Genomic DNA, 20,216 nt, shown 5'->3' with positions numbered 1-20,216 from the left:
CGTTTTTTGAAGCGCAGGGCTGGTTAGTGGGACGGTGGGACCGCAACTATCAACGTCATCAAACATAACCGGAAGTGTGCTGTCTCTCTTAGTCAGCTGATAAAGCAACAACATCGCAGACTGCTTCATCGGTCAAAGGTTTGTTGACTTCGTGTATATTTGAGATCTACACTGGTTTAGGTTAGACATTGTTTGTCCGAGGTGAAAGAAAATCAGCACGTCGCGCTCTTGTGTCGCTTTTTTGTGTGGTTGTTTGGTTGCTTGGCTGGTAAGCCTGGGTAGTAATTGCTAGCCAGTTAGCTAGCTAGCGTTTTACTGGCTAGCCAACACCCTGTTGCTCACATACTGTATTATAGAATAGTACATGTCTAACTATAAACAAGCTGTTGTTCCAGCCGAGGAGACAGTTTGAAGATAACACTCCAAATGAAGTAGAACTCTATTAATTACGGAAAGGTTTTGAAGGCCATATGAAATTAATCTTAACTTTCTGTCATAATTGTGATGTCAATATATTCGTAAACTGTTCCTATCTTTTAAAAGGGGTACAGCTATGTATAACACTTGACGTTGATGAATTTGTCCACAGTAGATTAAGCTTGTAAGTTTTAGCAAGCGAATTTATCTACCAGCAACTAACATAGTCAGGAAATTTATTTGAATAAGCGGAACTTGGAAGGTCGCTGAACATTGGATTTTTGAGAAAAGCACGACTCTCACTTATCTTGTTATATCATTGTAAACTCACCATCAGTTCATATAAAGAATATAAAACCATCCAACAAAACTTTCCAGACGATACATTTATTACAAGTATTATAATGAATGGAATGCATTGTTATTAGATTAACCAATCCTGCATTTATGCACAGCCAACCATTGTTGGTTTGCCAACGGCGCAAATTGCACAGAGGCACCTAGGAATTTTACTTACCGATTGCAGGTTTATTTTAATCAAAATTGAATTAGAAGTGCATTTGTGACAAGGTAAAGTTGAAAGTGCTAAGAAAGTTTTAGGTGGACCTTGAACTGTCATTGTTTTTTCAAAACTCAGTGTATGCTTCAAAGATGGCCTACCCAGAGTCCCACAACCCATTTGCAGATGATGACGATGAGGAGGACTTTAAGCCTAAAAGCAGAGGATTTAACGATGACGGTGGAATGAGTGATGCTGAGAGAAGGCAACGGTATCTCCAGCAAGAGGTGATGCGCACAGCTCAGTCTGCTGTGGATAGTAGTCACCGTTCTCTTGGCCTCATCTATGAATCGGAGAAGATGGGCGTGGAAACAGCAGAGGTATGTCAATCTAATGGCATTTATACCGACACACAGAAATGTCATCATTTCTTTCATTCTTTCACAACTCTCTCTGTATTTGTCTGCGTAGGAGCTGATGCGTCAGGGAGAGGCTCTGAAAAGGACGGATAGAATGTTGGATAACATGGACCAGGACCTGAAGACCAGCCAGAAGCACATCACCAGTATTAAGAGTGTGTGGGGCGGCCTGGTGAATTACTTCAAGGGTAAACCGGAGACAAAGCCACCACCTGAGCAACCAAAGGCCTACGAGGCCAATGACAGGTAACATTCAGTAAAATACAATAATGTGGTTTTTTGTGTAGGAAAAGAGGAGATTCATCAAATATGTAATGCGATATTATGCCATTGTTTTTGTTACATCAAAGTTAGGAAATTTACAGTTGTCACACAAATGGATTCCAGCCATCACAGTGCTGCAGACGAGCTTTGTTGTCTGGCTGATGGATCATCACATACGTATGAACTCAAAACAATCCAGTATTGTCCAACACCTCAGTGTGTCATCTCAGTCAGTTGACTTCCATCTCAGCCCTTTAACCCTGAGACCCCTGGCTCTTCCACTACTGACTGTCAAATTCCTGTGCAGGAAGTTGTCAAATTGGATGAACTTGTGTTCTGATAATCCTGTCACAGCCATGCAGAGATGTCTTGTCTGTGTAGATGGGTCGCAGCGATAAATCAAAATTTCTCCTCTGAGCCTTGAATTAAATAATCCAGATTCAGGCTTGTAAAAACAGGATGCAAAATAGAGCACTACCTGCACTGATTGCTCTTATTTACTTTGTCAGTCGTCCACTGTGTGAGCAACTAAAAGATCTTGGATTAAGGTTTTAACCACCTCGTGTTTGGAGAGAAAGGGCACCTTCCACCTAAAATGTTTTGAAACACTCATGCAACAGGGAATTGTGCTGCCTCACAGTGAGGGATCTTGGATTACAAGCTGATCAGATATGTCTCTTTTATTTCTTTTCAGATTACAGAGTGCCTTGTCCAACAGCAGAGAACAGGAAGACAAGTACCAAGCCAGTCACCCCAACCTGAGACGCTTGGAGACAGGAGGTACAGGATGAGTTGATGCGTGAATGTAATTATGACTGGGTTCCAACAAGAACGTGCTGCCACTGCATCTGTTCTGTTTGTTGTAGGTTTTGGAGCTGCTGCATCAGTGGATGGCGGCTCATCCAGACAGAACGGATATTCTCAGAACAGACACCTTCGGGAGGCTCACCAGACCTTGGACAACAACTTAGGTAAGACTGAAAAAATTGTATTATTATATACAATAACATTCAATTAAATATCACATTTGTTTTGTTTTTTTTAATAAAAGTCCTATAAAATAAAAGTTTAGCTGAAATTACAATGTACTTTTAAGTCATTTTTAAGACACCACGTTTTGTTGTAACACAATTTGATTGAGTGTTTAATTATTTATTTTATTTTATGAAATATCAATTTAGGATATTAGAATTTGACTTTACGGTAAATACTGTGTACCATCAGAAGTCCAGTCAGCTAACATCAGACCTTTTTTTTTTTCTGTAGACGAAATGTGTGACGGTTTGAGCAGGCTGAAGAACCTTGGGTTGGGTCTCCAGGCTGAGATTGATGAGCAGGACAACTCTATTGATTCTCTGCTGAATAAAGTGGACAAGATGGACCTCAAGATCCACAACACAAATCAACAGATTAAAAAACTCAAATAAAGCACACACTATGGACTCATTTTACAGAGATCAAATAACTAGTCCTCTCTCACTTGACCTCCCTCCTCCTCCCTCTGTTGAATCAAATATGTGGATGTTTTTCATTTTCCAATTCTTGTTTTCTTTTTAATGAATTGGAACATTTAACAAACCCATGTGCCACATCAGAATGTTTTATATCCATATTATTTCCTCTTAAGTTACTGTTGTAAATTTGGCCAATCTGAATTTGCCTCATAATTCGTCCAATCTTTTTGTAAAGACGTGTTCAGTCCCACTCACACTTGCCTTCTGGGTACAGCCAACCTCAAGATGAATATAATTTTGATGTGCATTGAAGAAAAGAAAGTTATATGTGTTTATTATTAGATTTGAAAGACAGTCTCTCTCCTCCAAGCTCCACCACTGGCATTCTATTACGTCCAGATACATGCAAAAACACATTCACTTCTGCCTTACATGTCATATGTATGTACAGCAGTCTGGCTTTTTGCTCTTTACCATGAGATCCTTCACTTGTATTAATTAAAAAAAAGTATGTACGTGTACTTCCTCTATGCTGTCTAGAGAATTTTACACATTCTTTGTATTGATATGTATCATTTGAATGTTGGATGGATGAAGTGAATGATGAGCAGCATATATAATGTGAACCTGTATTCTTGAATACAACATTAAACTGAAGGAACATCACACAGCATCAGAATCTTCCCTTGGACACTCGAGGTCTTCTGTGTATCCTTAAAAAAGTGATCAGAAGTTAAAATATTTTTTTAAAGAATCAAAAAATACATGTTGAGTGAATAATTAAGATTATTTATGGTTAATGGTATTGTCACCTTTCATTAAAATTCTAACCAAGACATAACTTTGGCAAGGTAGGCTTCTCTTGTGTTCCATATAAATGGTGCAGTAAGCCATTATTACCACAAGGTAGCGCTGCAGTTGCAGAAATTGCTCACGGTGTTTGCCACAAATTGCTCAAAGCACATTACGATCATGTTGACTTGTAATGATTTGAATAACACGAACTAGATTATATTCTAAATATTCATTTATCTCTCGAAAGCACTTGAAATGGACTACATGACGCTGCACATTGCTCTTTCCATCTTATATCAAATTATGAACATAAATTTTGTTGATAAAAAAACATTTGGAAGATAGATTATTTTAATATCATCATACAAGGTTCTCTGTACCAGCTGTGTTGTGTGTAGCTCAGGTCCTGGTGTCCACTCATCTATTCATTAACATTCTTCTGTGTCGGAGCAGCTGCTCTTGCAGAGGCAGCAAGCCCTCATTAGAATGACTTGTTAATTACAGTACACACGTCCCAAAACTCAACAGGGGGGCAATGCAGGGTGGAAAATGGGGGTACCAACTACTCAGGGCCCCAAGCTGAGAGAGATCCAAACACGTCTGGACTGAAAAGTCTTGTTTTGAAATTTCTGGTGTATGCTAAATATTGCTTGAACAAAAAAGTTAAGGTTTTCTTGCGGTTCATTTTAAACAGAATTTAAATGAGTGGCATTTAATATATGATCAGTATAGTTTAGTTTAGTTAGGGTGTAGCACCAAATCCTGAAGTATATCATACATATCAAGTATATCATATCATACATCTCAGGATTTTCTAAGACCTGAGGTTTCTTATATGGACAACAAGTGGCTTAAAAATTTGCTGAATGGTGCAGAGAGAAACTTTCCATATTCAGCTGATAGATGTGAAAGCAACTGTCTCATGTAAAACTGTATGTACAATAGAGCATAACATAAACATCCAAGTGAAGTGATAATAATGATGTTTAAATATGTTTAAATTATCATCTAGGTTTCTCCCAAGTTCATATGCACAGAGACCACAGGTAGAGGCAGCACTGCACACCCACCAGCACCACCAATAAACGGAAGTCAGCCCTGGGTTTCTTCCCTTGACGCTATCGGTGGGGGCCGGGAGGGCTTTGAACAGCTGTCTTGTCAAAAGCAAACAGTGGCCATGCTGTGACAAAGGCCGCTGGTGCTGGAATGCCCCCCTTTCAGCGGGCATAATCCCAGAACACACTGCTGTCGAAGCCCATCAGGCCCTGGGCCAGAGATGGGCCTTCCTGCCCTTTGGAAAGTGGGTTAGCAGCAGAGGCAGGGCAGCCAGGGGGGTAAAGCCTGCTTCAGAGGGGATGGACTGTCAGGATGACAGCACTCTATTGCCACTGTTGTAGTAAGAGAAAATAAAGAGTTGTGCTGACGGAGGGGAGTTTAGTAGGGAGCTGTGAAGAGCTGTGAGGGAGGGAGGATTGCAGAAAATGGGGGAGGGCAGCTGCATAGAGAAATTAATGGAGGAGGTGAAGTTCAAGTGTGTCAGAGATGAAACACATTGAAATTTCAGGGATTTATTTGAAAAGAGCTGAGTTATTAAATCTGGGTAAACTCATTGTTTGCAAACCCCTTTTGGCACATGTTGAAATTGTCACTGTTTCAACATTTCATTTGCACAGACAATTGAGGCTTTGTTTTTTTCTCAGTTTCAGGTCAAAACAGATCAAATATGTAAGTATACTCTGCTCCATCTCTACCCAGTCCTTGATGTCAAGTAAATAAGAATCAGTACAACTGTGTCCAATAGTGAGGAGAACATGACAGTTGTCTTGTGGTTGAATTGTTGCTACTTATGTGTGGGAGGGAGCTGTGTGGAAACTGTCTGCATGGGCAAGGAGCAGTAGCTTCATCAACAACTCCCAGGCTCAAAGTCAAGGTTCAGTCACACCCTCCTCTAGGTTCACTTAACTGTTCATTTTTCCATATATCACATAAAGGAGAAAGAAAACTGGCTGTAAATTTTGATGTCTTTCCAGAGCTGCTCTGAACTGGGAAAACAAAAAAAGCATCATTTTTAGCGCGACCACACATCACCTCTGACAGTTACGTCACAACACAACCCCTAAATTGTAAGAGAATGTGGTGCGAAAACATGATTATACACACAAGTTGTCATTTGCCTTGTCGTCATTCACGTTTACACCACGCGAGAGAATGCCAAGAATGCAACAAATATAAGTTGATAAGTACATGTTTGCATTGAGTTATGTATGTTCACTCTTTTTTAACTGTGACCTGTAAACACCGGTCGAACTGAGGGATATACTTTACTCTGCTCACTGCAGTAATTGCAGAGGGCGGAAAGCAAGCAATGCTAATGGTGGCCCGTGTGAGGAATGAAAAATAACGTTCTTTTAAGGTGGATCTGAATCCAAAGTTCATCGCTATGAAAATATGACACGAGGGGGAGAAACAGTATAGCTGTTTATTTTCACAAATGGACAGTGTACAGAGTATGCTGTGCTGCACTAATAAAATCACTTGCTTTATAATAAATAATCACACAAAAATTGACACTGACATGGGGATAGCAAAAGAAAGCTTTTACTAAGAAAAGCCGCTTTAAAAAAAAAAAAAAAAAGAATTGTCCTCTTCTTAAACCAGCTGTATAAGTGAATGTCGGAATGCGTATTCAGCCAGTTGACTGTTGTTTAAGGCAAGAATGTAGTGCTGTGGTTAATCTTCAAGAGAAAAACATGTAGAGAGAGAAAACAAGAGAAGAGAGGAAGTGCCAGCAGACACGTGTCTGTCCAAGAAGCTGAGACGAGATTCTGTTAATCAATAAAATGGGAGTAACACGAATGACTGCTATATTTATATTGGATGAAACTTGGCTGATAAAACTGAGAGAGTGAGGGAAAATCTCTTTATCAAGTAATTCCTTCAAATCTTAGACATGGAGAGAACCATATTGAAATTCGCTTGAATGGCTTTGTAGTATGGATAGATTTTAGCCGTGAGTCACGTTTAACCATAAGAGGGGGAAAAGACCTGAAAGTGGGGCCTTCATGCAGAGGACACAAATCGAAGCACCTGAATATCAACGGGTCAAATCTGATAGCTGACCTCACTTGCTGATAAAATGTTTTAGGCGAAAAGGACACAACTTTAAGATTTTGACTCAAGGTAATGGATGCAACTTGGATGAACCAGTTTAAGCTTTTGATTTAGAACCCTTTGGACAGGGGCTTAAACTGGATGCAGCAACTGCAGTTTGGTGTAAAAAAAAAAAAACAAAAAAAAACACTGGATACAATAAGTATAGCGATATAGACACAAATGCATTACACATGACAATCAAAAGTAGAAAATATATAAAGCAAAATAATATATTTATATATTTATACATTATTTGCATTGATGGAGGTAGATAGCAAAGAGGTAAAAAGGCATATAGATAATGCTGTGCTTTGGAGGAGGAAAAAGTACACAATGTGGCAGTAAAATCTGAAGTTAATTGCAAGAATATCTGTGTGCTTGGTAATACAGTACAGAGTATGAGGTGAAAGAAAAAAAAAGTGGCAGGATGCTGCTGATCTCCTTGAGTACCCCATCCAGTATTCTGGATCTGAGGGGATTGGCTTGATTGGCAGGGTTCACATGGATATATGCGGAGGTTGCATGGCAGATCACACAAAGAGCACAGAGTAGGGAGGACACCGGCAGCCTGAAGAGGAAGACTCTCTAGTCCAGGAACCGTGACAGCCCGGCACTGAAGCTGCAGCCCAGAAAGTTCTAGGAAATGGGGTTGGCAGATGTTATCTATCCAAAGAATTACATCATTTATTTATCTGGACATTTATTTACCTCAACATCCTGTTATCATAGCAAATTCTTAATGTTATCCTTGTAGATCCAAAGCATTTCATGATGAATTTTGGGTAAGTTGCTCCCTTTATTATGAGATATAATCATTATTTCTGATGTATCTTATAACTATTTTTCGCTGCCATCTGCCAAATCAAAAGACACACAGGCCCTCTACACTCGGTCCATTCCTACGCAAAACTTCCCTCGGTTTGTTGGGCTTACCTGGTGCCCTCCAGGCCGTCTCCTCCACAGCGGTCTGATTTTGACATTGCATCACTCTGGCACTCTGCACACACCAGCCTCTCTCTCACCAGATGAGCACTCCACAGTTTGAGTTTACATGCTGCACTGGCCTGTTTCACACGCAAGTACACACAGTAACTGCAAGCACAGAGAAAATTGAGAGAAAGGAAAAGTGTTACAGATTGTTGATGGATGGTTTTGTTTGGAATATGAACCAACAGCTCTGGCAAAGTTGCAGAGGTCCAATTGCCAAAGAATAACCTAAAATCTTTTATATATATAAAAAAAAAGTAATGGGTGCAGCTCACAAAATAGTTTTTTCTTTCAAATTGAGATTGGGCTGATATTGTTCATTCATATATGTCACTTCAAAAACCAACATCTCTGGTGAGTGGAATTAATTCAAATTAAGACATGGAGCATGTAAACACTCCAAGGGAGCCATCTTTCCTCTTTCCTTCTCCTCTGATGATTGCAAACAGCCATCGTAGCAAGCTGGCAGGATTTGCTTCATGTGAAGATGATCCAGCAGTGCCATGCTCACCTGCAGAATCCTAATATCAACATGGTGCTGTCTGTGCACAAGAGATGATTATAAAGTCTTGCTTTCCTGATCACTGAGTTTTCTGGCAGGAGCATTGTATTTTTACATTTTATCTGAAATGTCACTTTCAGAGAGATAGCAAAAGAAACACAACCAATCCAAAGATAATAAATAAATATATTTCACGTCATTTTTAACTCCTTTTTTCCTAGCAGTGCACCAGATGTCTGCGTGAAATCGCTCGAATCCTTCATCTTCTTCATCTGTGAATGCTTTTATTTATGAGTAATGTGCTTTCAATTCCCTGATTGTCTGCGTTTCAGACAAAACACAGGCGTCTAATTCAATTTTAATCAGCGTGATAGGCTGTGAGCTGTCTGGAAACTAGCCATGACTTTATTCCCTGGTCTCTAATTTTTCCAGCTCCGAGAACATCTGCAATCACTTCAGATTAATGATGACATCTATGCAGGACGGGTGTACCTTTTTCAAGGATTACGGTGGATTTATCAGTAAAGGTCAGCTCATGATGCACATATTCAAGGACAGTGTTCATATTACACAGTCAAAGCAATTTCAAGCCTCTTGGTGCTATGGCAACTCTAGCCTTCATCTGTGTTCTCTAATCATTTTGAGCACAAAGTTCAATGAGAAAAAACATGATACCGGCAACAGGCACTGGAGAAAAATACACCTGAGCTACTGAGGTTGCGATGCATCTTTGGGTTGTGATGCTGGAATAAGTTAGCTGATATCAGGTTGTCTTAGATAAAAGGATTACTGGTGATGCAAAAGAGCATATTGCTGGTTAAAATTATAGTTATATGAGAGGAGTCTGTTTTGGACAACTATTCTTTGCCTCCATGTAAAAAATATTTAGTACTTAGGAGCTGGAGCTGTTTAGCTGTAATAAACCCTCCCTACATCCAATACAGATGAAGGCTATTTTGACAGTACAAAACAAAAAACAAAAAAACAAAACATAACAAAGCGGACTGATATGTTGAGCAGTGAGCCCCTGTTTGTTTGCAGTGTGGAAGTGACCTCTCAGTACCTGGCCTTCTCCTCCTTCATCAGCATGTGTGGTCGTCTCCAAGGATCCTTGAAGTTCCTTTTGAAAGTGTCAGGCAGGATCTTTGCCACCTCTGTAAGTCAGGATTGTGGGGGGTAGAGGATGGTAATGCAAAAATACAGAAAGTCAGATAAGTCTACTGATGAACAATAGCCCTTGATCGAACTGTCCCAAATACAGTTCTGGTTCTGGTAGACACCACTAGTCACTCCATCCTAACAGAAGCACCAAACAAATGCGCCAGTTGCTGGGTATCCTATAATTTCTCACATCATAATAAACCACACAAAGGTTTAAGTTTTTCCTGGATAATTCTAATTCCTTAACTGCTCCTATAACATGTTGAGTTCCACAGAGTTCAATCCTGGGTCCCATTCTTATTTGACTCTTCCACTCTACCACATCACCGCTATACTGATGACATTCAGCTTTACTTTCAACCAATCTCGATGGCATTGGTAAGATTGATACAGGATAAAGATGAATGTCATTTTATTTCCTCCAATAAAACAGAAAACACTGATATTAAATCAGATCATTCAAACAATGTCGAGCCCTTTGCTAGAGGGTGTAATCTTTGACCAAAAATCTTCACTGTCCCTCCTATTAATATGTTCATTAAAACCTGCTTTCTGTACAAGGAACTTTGCTAAAGTCAAACCCTTGCTTTCACCCAAAGATATAGAATTGCTTATCAAAACTGAGAGTTTTCAACAAACGAACCCCCTGAAGCACCTCATCAGTTCATGAATGAATGCAGTAAAAAAAATGACTCACTGGAATGTAACATGCAGTGGTACTCAATTTTCTCTGACAGTCACTTTATTGAAATCTTAATCTATGTTGTGGTGTTTGATTACTGGGAAAGTGATGCAACATGCATAACTGAGGTGTTTGAAATAGCACAGCTGCAGATGAAGGCCTCAGATGAACAGATGTGTCGCTGACAGTCAAGCTGAAACTGATCTGAAGACACCCCAGAGATTGTAACGCCGCATTAAAATGTAACAATGTTCTGAGAAGGCCTGCGTACAGAAACACATTCACATGCCTGAAGAAAATGTCCCCTCACCTTTCGCAGTGCTGCACACTGCATTGTTTCCAAAGCATCCGCGACGCTGTTTGAGGTCAGGACAGGGTGTGCCTCCATTTCTAGGGGGAACAGACACTTGGCGACTCCTCTCTGTACTGCCAACCCCACATGGAGATGTACATGATGACCAGGGACCCCACGGTCCCACCACACAGTCAATGGCTGCTAGGGAAGCAGATATATATACAAAGATCAGCCGATTGTTTTGCATTAACTACCCCTGAGGTGGCTCTAAAAGTACACCTATAAATAAAACTGAGAGCTGCAACGCCTAGAGAAAGGCTTTTATAGCAACATGAGTGTTGTTGACTAAGCTAAGTGGGTGACTAACAAGTGACTGGTTCATTACCATCTACTAATGCCAGATCAGCAAACCGCAGACTCAGGAAGTCTGCATCCCAGGTCACATGTGAGGGGCCATTTAAATAGAAGGATAATTTTGCATCCTCTGGTTTCCCTTAACACTCCCCCTCCACACACACACACACACACACACACACACACACACACACACACATGCATGCACGCAAGCAAACACCACAGCAATCAGACTTCCTATTCAGTAGTCAATTACATCAAGCTGAGAGGAAGTTGTATTATGGCAGCTTTGATCAAAGCCAGGAGTCTGCAACAGTAATCATGCCTTGTCTAACACAGAGATTTAGTAGTGGCAGACGTTTAATAGCCATGTTCTGCAGAGGAAGGGCACACTTCATAAACAAAGAAGGGGAGAGACGGAGAATATACTTAATAAACAGACACACACATTACTTTTCTCATAGAGCCTGATATTTGGGGATGTGGAGTTCTTTTCGTGTCGACAATACCATCTCTTTACAATGAGAGCAGGTGCACACAGCTTTAAGCTCTTAGAAGTTCCTGGTGAAATTATAGGGAGCGAGAGGATAAATATACCATAACGGACTCTAATCCTCCCCGCTATCTATTCTATCTCGCTCTGTCTTCGTAATACACACTCACCCAGTAACACAATGCTGCAAGTCTGTGTGTGTGTGTGTGTGTGTGTGTGTGTGTGTGTGTGTGTGTGTGTGTGTGTGTGTGTGTGTGTGAACAGGAGAAAGAGAGAAAGAGAGGGAGAGCGAGAGGGAGAGAGAGCTTTCAAGGTGCCGCCTGTTCTGTTCATTCCCATGGTCTTGTTCAGTTTTTTGAGGGGGGGGTGGCTGTCTCAGTGACACAGCCGATCCGCAAAGCCACTGTGGAATCTCTGCATTCCTGCACATTAGTGCTGCCCACCTGACACCCGCCTTTCCCAGATCAGCACACACATCGCAAACAATTTTTTTTTAATCAGATAAACCAACCCATTTGGGCTGGTTCTATTTTCAGTCATCGCTCAAAAACACACATTTCCCCATGGATACCTGTTGACTGACATGAAAATTTTTCTTAAGAATTTGTTAGTGTAATAAAGTTTACAACCTGTACCTCTTCTTGTCAAAGCGATAATTCTTTTTCCAAAAAGTGTATTTGCTAATTACTCACAAACAGATGTCTTGAGCTCACAAACATTTTTTCTCCCTCCTATGTTACTTTTCAGCGACATCTATTCAACGTGAAGCTAATGGCAACTGATGGCTACCAATATCTACAGAAGGAAAATTACAGCCAAACTGCACAAAATATCTGTTGGCAAACTCTCAAGGGCATTGTCCAACAAACTGTAACGCTTCTTGTTCATTCAATTGAACTAAGTTGCTAATGCTAATCTGTAGCTGCTTTTAGCTGTAAATCGCCAGAAGCTTCATCCTAAAGTGTCTGGCTCTTTCTGTGCTATCGAGTCACAAAAAAATGATGCAAGAGGGAAAAAACATCTTTGTTAGCTCAAGTCACCCATTTCTGAGTAGACCACTTTTCTGGTGAAGCATTGATTTAACACCTATCTTGGCAGCTCACCTACACACAGGCCCCATTTTTACTTTGCTGTTCTCACAACGGGAAAACTACAGGGCAGTTGTTGAAGTCTTTACTGTAAAGGGTGTGCAATGAAACTGATAGGGTCAGTGAGTTCCCGCACCCAAGGGGAAACAGGACCATTATCCCCCTGATAACCACTGGTGCACACACAAATAGGACTATGAGCTGAGCAGTGGAAGTCTCAGCCCACCAGCCCAAGCCACCAGAGGTCAGAAGGTAATTACCAAACTGTGGTGGTCCCCCTGCTCTTTTTCTGGTACCACCAGAGCGACAATCCCACCACCCACATGATAACCCTGCTGACAGACTGACCCACAGAGCTTACAGCCACTGTTGTCCCCTGTCCCTTGTTGGAAAGCATGCCACCACCTCTGACCCCTGACCCCAATACAGGAAACAAATGGTGCTTGTCAGCATTGCCAGCACTTTAGCTTTTCAGTCTGCTGAAGTAATTTCCCTTCAAAGTAATCCTTTATGATTTATTTCAAAAATCTGTTTTTTTCGCACAAACTTTCAAACCAAATCAGCCATAGATGGTGCAAAAGTTCAAGCAGGGTAACATTTAGAAGATTAGTCCTGTATTAGCTATAATTAAGGATAGTTTTTGCTACTAATTGAGAGTAATGTGGGCTTGCTTGGAAACAGTCCTATTAATTCTCCTGGCAGTTGGCAGAGCTTCAGACAAATGCCATTAAATGAACCAAACCACTGAATGTGTATCCAACATCAGCACTTTTGTCTTCAGATTTGTCAGCCAATCTCCAGTCACACTTGTCACACTGAGATAATAGTGCGCTATCTCGCTTTTCAGATAAGCATCCCCTTGCTTTCTTTTTCCCTCTGCTTGAATTCTGCTTCCATTTTAGGGTTTCATAACAAAAGAGCTCTCAGACTTACCCTGCCAATTTCCTTTATCTTCTTTTTCTCTTTATCACTTTGTCCTGAGCTCTCCCTTTTTCTTTCTCTCCATCTGTCCCCTTTTTTAAGTCTCTTTTTTTAACTCCCCCCCCTCCCCCCCTCACACCTCCCCCTCTCTGATAGGACCCAGATGTCCAGCTGCACCAGGGGGAACTATTGCACCTAAAAGACCTCCACACGCCACCCTCCCTCCCATGTAGAGAGCTGGGCTTTGGTCCCATCAGACAAGCCATGTTCAGCAACACGAGCGAGAGCTATAAGCCTGTTAATGAGGCTGAAGGACACGGGAGTAATAACAGGTTAGGACATAAATGTTTCCTGGCACCTTGAAACGAGGAGCCAAACAAAACAACTAATTACAAGGATTCATCACGTACACAGCTGAGACAGATTAACGGTTTAAATTGTAGTTGATAATGAATATAAATCAAAAGAAAAAGCATACAATTTGAATTGTTTTTTTTTTTTTAGAGGTTGTACATGTCTGCCAAAAACATCAAATATTTCAAGAATAATCAGAATAAATGGTCCTGCAATTTCTCTGTTCAACAAAAAGGCATTTCTAAAAAAAAAAAAAACTTTCTGCAGTTGAATATTGTGATAAATACTTTATGCTTTGCATCACCTCCAAATCGATGAAAACATTTTTTAAACACTTGTAGAAGTCAATCAAAAGTTCTTTAGAGGGGTCATGCAAAAATATCAGACCATTTTTCACCAAACGTGGTGGCGAGGTGAGCTATGGCTTCACAAAGAATCCATAAAGTTTGGAACAAATAAGTCAAAGTACCATCTGATGGCAACAGCATATGGGGGTTGTTTTATTTTATATATTGTCTTACACTTTGATGCTCTCCTGCTACAGTAGCTGTTCAACCATCATGGAACTCAAACCTGTTGTTACTGTGCTCTACATGTTCAGATCTTTCCAAACTTCAAGCGTTTGAAGAGAATAGAACTACAGCATGTATGTCCGAGTCATAGCGCCACCTAATGGATTTAAGAAGTGAGCCTGATATGACATATATTAATTAACCTCCATCAGAATAACACTGTTGGCCTCACGTGGTGTTCAGCAACTAGAAAAAATTAAGTATGTGTTCTCTTGCACCACCTTGTGGATGCAGGAAGTGATATTTGCACCACAGTGTACGCGGTGGTCTGGCATTAGGCTTCTCCTTCATGCAAAATCCAAATATTATCAGGCCTTGTTAGCCTGTTGCCCTGTAGAACAGTTCAACATGTGTGGAGGTGAAAGGGCCCACCCATCACTGCTGGGTTCACTCTTGGTCTGACTCAACTTGGAATGCGCTGCACTCCGAGTGCTCTCTAATTTGCATATAAATCTATCCATCTGTTAATTTGAAAATACAAATGCCATAGTTTTCTGCTCATGAGTAGAAAAGCCAGATGAAGGATATCAGATGCACATCCAGACACGTCTATCGTCGTGCGTGTGGCGCAGCACGGAAGAAAGTGACGTTAACCTGCTGGTCCCTGAAATGACCACAGCTGGCTTGTCTCAACGTTGGTAGGTAAAAACATTCGCATGGACTCATGGAAAGTAAGAGGGAGTTTCAGGGAAAGCAGCAACCATCATAACATGACAACATACGGCACCCAAGAGGAATGGAAGGGCAGAACAAGTGCCTGCTGATGAGCCAGATGACTGGTGAGCAAACCCCTGGTGTATATGAGAGAGAGGATCTATGTCTTCCTGCTGAAGTGAGAACTACCAGGCACCACAGGACAGCAGAGAGGCAGCTCCCATCCATCCACCCACCTGTGGACACATGATATCTATGAAGAGGAATCAGCAATTAAAGGCCTGCTGCGAAACCCAGGTGGAAATTATGAGACGTATCAAAAGTACTCAAAACAAGGGAGATGAATACCGACTTGGATTTTGGATTTTCGGTATTACAATTCTACAAATATCTGTAAAATTAGCCAATAAACACAAGAAAGACAAGTATAGTGAATTCTGTTCTCGAACCACTAGTACTTAGAACTGTTTTGAGTGGACTTGGTACTATGTTCACTTGCACTGTCCAAGTAACATAAACTTGAAAAATAAATCAATGAAGTTAGCTTGAAACTCTGATGTTACACTGCAATGCTGATTTTAACACTGCAAATATTTGACGAGTGGCCAAATGAAAATAAAAATGAAAAAGACATAAGGAGATTTACAAAAATAATGTGAAACTGTCATGAGGTTTGTGAACATTTTAAGGCTTGAAGTTTTCCATGGAGATTCCTGGAAAAATTTAAGATGATTTCTGAACTTCTGATTTGACTTTGAATGGGAAAAATTCCAAGGAAAATGTGGAATATTAAAAAAAAAAAAAAAAAAAGAGTAGTGATGTGAAAATCACAAGCAGAAATGTCCTTTATTTTCTGAACAAAATAAGACAATGCCTGCTACCAAGCCTCTGCACTGAAGCAATATGAGGCAATTAATGCATGATGTGTTACAGTGACTGGTTCTCCTCTGAATCCCCCCCCCCCAACTGATTAATAAGAACTCTTCTTGTTCGAAGTTGTTAGCCTGTAGCTTCTAGCAGAGATACAATCTGACTTGTGTCATTTCATCTGTTGCTGTGAAATATTAGATGCCATGTCATTTTAACAACATCTCTGGAGAGAAGAGAACCACATCCTGAAGAGCTGTAAGTGTTTGCGTCCAATAGCTGCAAGTATCCTGTCTCTCTTCTGATATCACCCACTCCAAACCCTTTGCTTGGCGGCAGCTGACACGAGTTAATTACAGACCGTGATAGACAGAACGCAGACAGACTACTCGATGCTTCGCAGAGCAACAGGTTCAGGATCAGATAAGTCTAGTCCCAGTCTATCGCAGGTGAGGAAACATGCGGGTGTTTAGATGGAACAGAGCTGAGCCTCAAGCTCCGTGTTATGTTTATACTGTAGAGATGCTCAGGTTGCAGAGGGAGGAAGCTAAGATGTTTATCACACAAGACTCATCGATCCAACCAGGATTAAAAGGTCACGGTTTAGGTTCACATCTCCCCATCAAAGACAAGACACGTATCAGTAATACTGTATATAATAAAACACCAGGCAGCTACTCCACCGCCTGCATCGACACAACAATCCTGTGAAAGGCAACTAGCTACCTTTCAAAACTCTTAGGCATCTCTTAAAGCATTTGCAGTTGAAAATCCAATGATGACATCATGGCTCTCAGAGTCTCTTTGAAACTCACTCAAACTCAGAGGTCTCATATCACGTAATAAGTTAAGACAAACGTAATCTGCAACAGTCCCCTCTATTCTTTCTCTCTCTTTTTCTCCACCGCCACGTCTCGACAAAGACTGTCCAATTGATCTTCTTCTTGTACTCATAAAATAAAACCTACCGAACTGTAGATGACATGAACATAGTCATGCTCGTTCGTGCGTCTACAGTCATTTTGTAGAGAAGCCTGTCCTACACGACAGATCTGCTTTTCTCTGCACTGTCACGTCATCACTGCTGACCCATCAGAGTGCCACATGAGGTCCGTGCAGCACAAATGCTTGTCTGACAGGTGAGTGAACCGATGCATGGCAGCCGCTGGCTGACCTGCGAGGGACCAGCTGCTGTTGAGCAGTGATGACTCAACACTGACCTGAGGTCTGCTTTCTTGTGCTTATTCCGTTATGTTTCAGCTGCACAGACACATGGTCTGGATCAAGAGATACATGGGATCCACCATGAGATAATGAATGATGCCTCTAAAAATGTTTGACTGAATAGTGATTGAAAAAAAACAAAGAAAGATTTAGAGTCTTAGTTGCCCATAGCAACATGTGTGTCAATTTATGTTTTAAAAGTTATTTTAAAGCATATTTAAAGGCAGTATTGATGTTTTTGTATACTTTAACCCATATACTAGAGATTCCAATTCTATGTGTGTAACATATACTTTTTCCATTACAGTTTAACTTCAAGTTGCTCTAACCCAGTTAAAGTTTTACATGGATTATAGACTGAGCACTGGTTAAACCAAAATAAGAGCACATTTTATTGTCACCATATTAAACCGCTAAATGAAAGCAGACTTGATTAATACAAATAAAAAGCAGACTTTGTATCGTGTGAGATGAAGCTTGCAACTTTAAAGACAACAAATCCAAATAAAAATTGTATCCAAATGTCGATTCAATGAAGTGTTATGCTTTGGTGAAGGTTGATAAAAGTAAAGGAGCTGAAGTGTGAATTTTTTGACGATGACTGCAGTGAGTTTGTCGCGCTGAGTGATGAACGGATGTCATCTGTCTTTGCTTTAAACAAGTGATCAAGTGTTTACCGCTTCTTACCAGACTTTTGTACACACTTTTAAGTGATAGACTCAAGTCTGGATGAGCCCGCGCATTCACGTCACCGCACGGATACAGCGACCAATCAAAGGTTGACTGTGTATATACTGAACATGCCTAAATAGAGGGTTCACTGCACTGTTTTAAGTGCTCTTAGAAGGTAGTAGGTGCTTGTTAGTGTGCACTTAAGACAAGAAACCTACATACAGATAATCGCTCCTCATTGAACTTGAGATGTTTCAACATAAGAACTGCCTCAGGTACAAATTGGAGAGTTTCCTGTCACCTCACAGACACACGCAGCTCCACTGTAATCCTAACCATCTTTGGCAGTCTGTTCCCATGGTGTCCATTCCCTCATTTCTCCATATATAGCATCAGCCAGCATGATGAGAGGAACTTCTAGACAGAGGTCAAACTATTTCAAAGAATTTGTGGAAAATCCCTGACGTTGATGCCTTGATATAAAGAATATTTATTCCCTGCTTTAACTGTCTGGGTGATTTGCGACTGTAACTGCAACCTACAAATGTCTAGGCTGTGCATTTTAAAGCTTTGATGTGAAGGTCAAAGGTCAAACTTACAAACTTTGTTGCTGTTACTTACATGTTACTTAAATACACTATGAGGCTTGTTGATATCCCTTCCCAGCGCCCCCAGCGTGGCTTGTAACTTAAAACAAACAGCCATAATGGGTGCAGTAGAGACTGCTATGTGTACTCTGTCTCATTGTCACCTCAATGCCAGCCATACCTGGCACTAACTGAACAAAGAACAACCAAAACTATTGAAAAAGACAGATTTTGAATCAACAAAAACACTCATTCAAGTCGGGAAAGGTCAAATTAACCGAAGTTATGTGACATGTCAGTGATGTAGGAAACAACTCACCAGATATCTGGCACACACTCTGATAATCCTCACAGCAGTCTCTGGTTTTCTGACAGTACGTATCACAGTAGCACACTGATTTTCTCTTCGTGTACTCGAAACATTCGTTATTTCGTCCGGTGCAGCAGTTCGGGTTCTCTCTCTCTCTGCAGCCCGCTTCGACCTGAGGAACAATCACCCCAAAGAGGAACGCCAAATATCCACAAACGACAAACCCCAGACGCGCTGAGCTCCATCCATGCATCCCCATGACGAAAATGTTCGTACGCAAACACACCGCTAATGTAGACTTCGCTCGGGATGGCGCTTAAACTGAAATGTAGTTTCTATTTATATCACGCCCAAACGTATCATGGTATCCTGATGAGGAAAAATAGATCTCTTTAGCAGTGACACCTTCATAGGGCATTGATGCGTAAAAGTGGAGCCCGTGTGCGCACCAGCTCTCCTCTATCCGCCCGTCGGACACCGCCCCTTACAGCTACTACTGGTTATTAGGAAAGACTTTCAGTACCAACCCCCCCCCCCCCCCTCTCTCTCTCTCTTTGGACCACCACGACTGCTAAGATAAACAAAACATTTAGGGAAAGTGGCATTCATGGTGACGTTCCACCTTCAATGGACAAAATAAAAATAATAACTAACTCAAAAACAGCTTCCAACAAGTGAAAAGGCAAATGTGTCGAAAGATTTGTGTGCAACACATGAAAACTAATCTAAACGTGTTTACACCATTTTTTAAATTTCGTTCAGCACCTCGGACAGCGGTGCAGCTGCTTTAGATCCAATAGGAGATAGAAGATATCTCTCATGAAAAGCGCGAGGTTCAGCGAGTTAATGTGGAAAGTTCCAGTTCGAGCCGCAGAAACCAAATGATCTCCAGTCATTGCAGAGAACGTTCACTTTATTGAGAGAAAGCCTGGAGAACAATAACGTTACTCACCCTTCACTGGTTCTGAATGAGCTGGGGGAGAAGCTGAGCGATATGGGCGGATACTGTAAAAGCGCACAGGGACTGAGGGAAAAAAATAAGCTCTAATGATCCGCATTATTCGAAATGACGAAATAAGGGTCTTTCTCTTTATTTAAGGCAGTAACCTGTAATAAAATACTCCTAAGTAAAAGTATATCAGTTACTTCCTTTGTCTGGTAATCTAATCAGAGCCGTTATACATCCAAAATAGCATTAAAAGACGGCGAGTCCCATCTTTTCCTGAGTTAAAAGATGATCTCAAAGCCTGGGCCGTGCGCTTGATGACTTTGAGACTGATGAGAGAGCTTTAGACAGTTTTGGATCAAACCTTTCTCCAGCAGCTGGGAGACTGGAAAGCTGGAGAGGGGGCAGTGATGATGATGACAGGATGAAGGAAGATTGGTGACACTTCTCATAAACCCCTATTGTGCAAATATGAGGAGAGAGGACGTCTCCCTCATCACTGGTGTGTGCGTGCCAAAGAAGATATTCACAGATGTTTGAGGCTCT

At 41.0% G+C, this 20,216-nt stretch overlaps 2 protein-coding genes across 4 annotated transcripts; one reads left to right on the top strand and one right to left on the bottom strand.

Moving 5' to 3' along the window:
• Positions 1–22: 22 nt before the first annotated feature.
• Positions 23–3,719, top strand: snap29 (synaptosome associated protein 29). 2 transcript variants are annotated; one of them, XM_086206601.1, is made up of 6 exons: positions 23–138; positions 1,055–1,296; positions 1,388–1,581; positions 2,294–2,379; positions 2,466–2,570; positions 2,866–3,719. In XM_086206601.1, exons 2-6 carry the CDS (start codon positions 1,069–1,071, stop codon positions 3,024–3,026), a joined length of 774 nt encoding a protein of 257 aa, XP_086062727.1. In that variant the 5' UTR covers positions 23–138; positions 1,055–1,068; the 3' UTR covers positions 3,027–3,719. The 2 variants fall into 2 exon arrangements, with proteins under 2 accessions (XP_086062727.1, XP_086062728.1); XM_086206602.1 differs by lacking the exon at positions 23–138 and adding an exon at positions 180–268.
• Positions 3,720–6,309: 2,590 nt separating this feature from the next.
• On the bottom strand, positions 6,310–19,194 carry LOC147260153 (somatomedin-B and thrombospondin type-1 domain-containing protein). Of its 2 annotated transcripts, none has more exons than XM_086205362.1 (5): positions 18,734–19,194; positions 10,644–10,829; positions 9,554–9,644; positions 7,935–8,093; positions 6,310–7,637 (listed from the first exon to the last, which is right to left on the bottom strand). In XM_086205362.1, exons 1-5 carry the CDS (start codon positions 18,981–18,983, stop codon positions 7,532–7,534), a joined length of 792 nt encoding a protein of 263 aa, XP_086061488.1. In that variant the 5' UTR covers positions 18,984–19,194; the 3' UTR covers positions 6,310–7,531. The 2 variants fall into 2 exon arrangements, with proteins under 2 accessions (XP_086061488.1, XP_086061489.1); XM_086205363.1 differs by having other exon boundaries at positions 10,644–10,826.
• Positions 19,195–20,216: the final 1,022 nt, after the last annotated feature.

This window comes from Aulostomus chinensis, chromosome 6, assembly GCF_037954235.1.
Source record: "Aulostomus chinensis isolate RoL2024-O1b breed Wild chromosome 6, RoL_Achi_v1.0, whole genome shotgun sequence".
NCBI classification, from domain to species: Eukaryota; Metazoa; Chordata; class Actinopteri; order Syngnathiformes; family Aulostomidae; genus Aulostomus; species Aulostomus chinensis.
The sequence above is the reverse complement of the archived record's forward strand: the minus strand, read 5'-3'. Positions and strand labels throughout refer to the sequence as shown.

Excerpts from the sequence above, each read along its gene's own strand:
- snap29 (XM_086206601.1), top strand. The coding sequence starts at position 1,069 with ATGGCCTACCCAGAGTCCCACAACCCATTTGCAGATGATGACGATGAG. Across the intron at positions 1,582-2,293 it reads GCCTACGAGGCCAATGACAG|ATTACAGAGTGCCTTGTCCA; the intron begins GTAACATTCAGT and ends ATTTCTTTTCAG. Across the intron at positions 2,380-2,465 it reads GAGACGCTTGGAGACAGGAG|GTTTTGGAGCTGCTGCATCA; the intron begins GTACAGGATGAG and ends TGTTTGTTGTAG.
- LOC147260153 (XM_086205362.1), bottom strand. The coding sequence starts at position 18,983 with ATGGGGATGCATGGATGGAGCTCAGCGCGTCTGGGGTTTGTCGTTTGT. Across the intron at positions 10,830-18,733 it reads GAGTGTGTGCCAGATATCTG|CAGCCATTGACTGTGTGGTG; the intron begins GTGAGTTGTTTC and ends CTGCTTCCCTAG. Across the intron at positions 8,094-9,553 it reads ATGAAGGAGGAGAAGGCCAG|TTACTGTGTGTACTTGCGTG; the intron begins GTACTGAGAGGT and ends CTGTGCTTGCAG.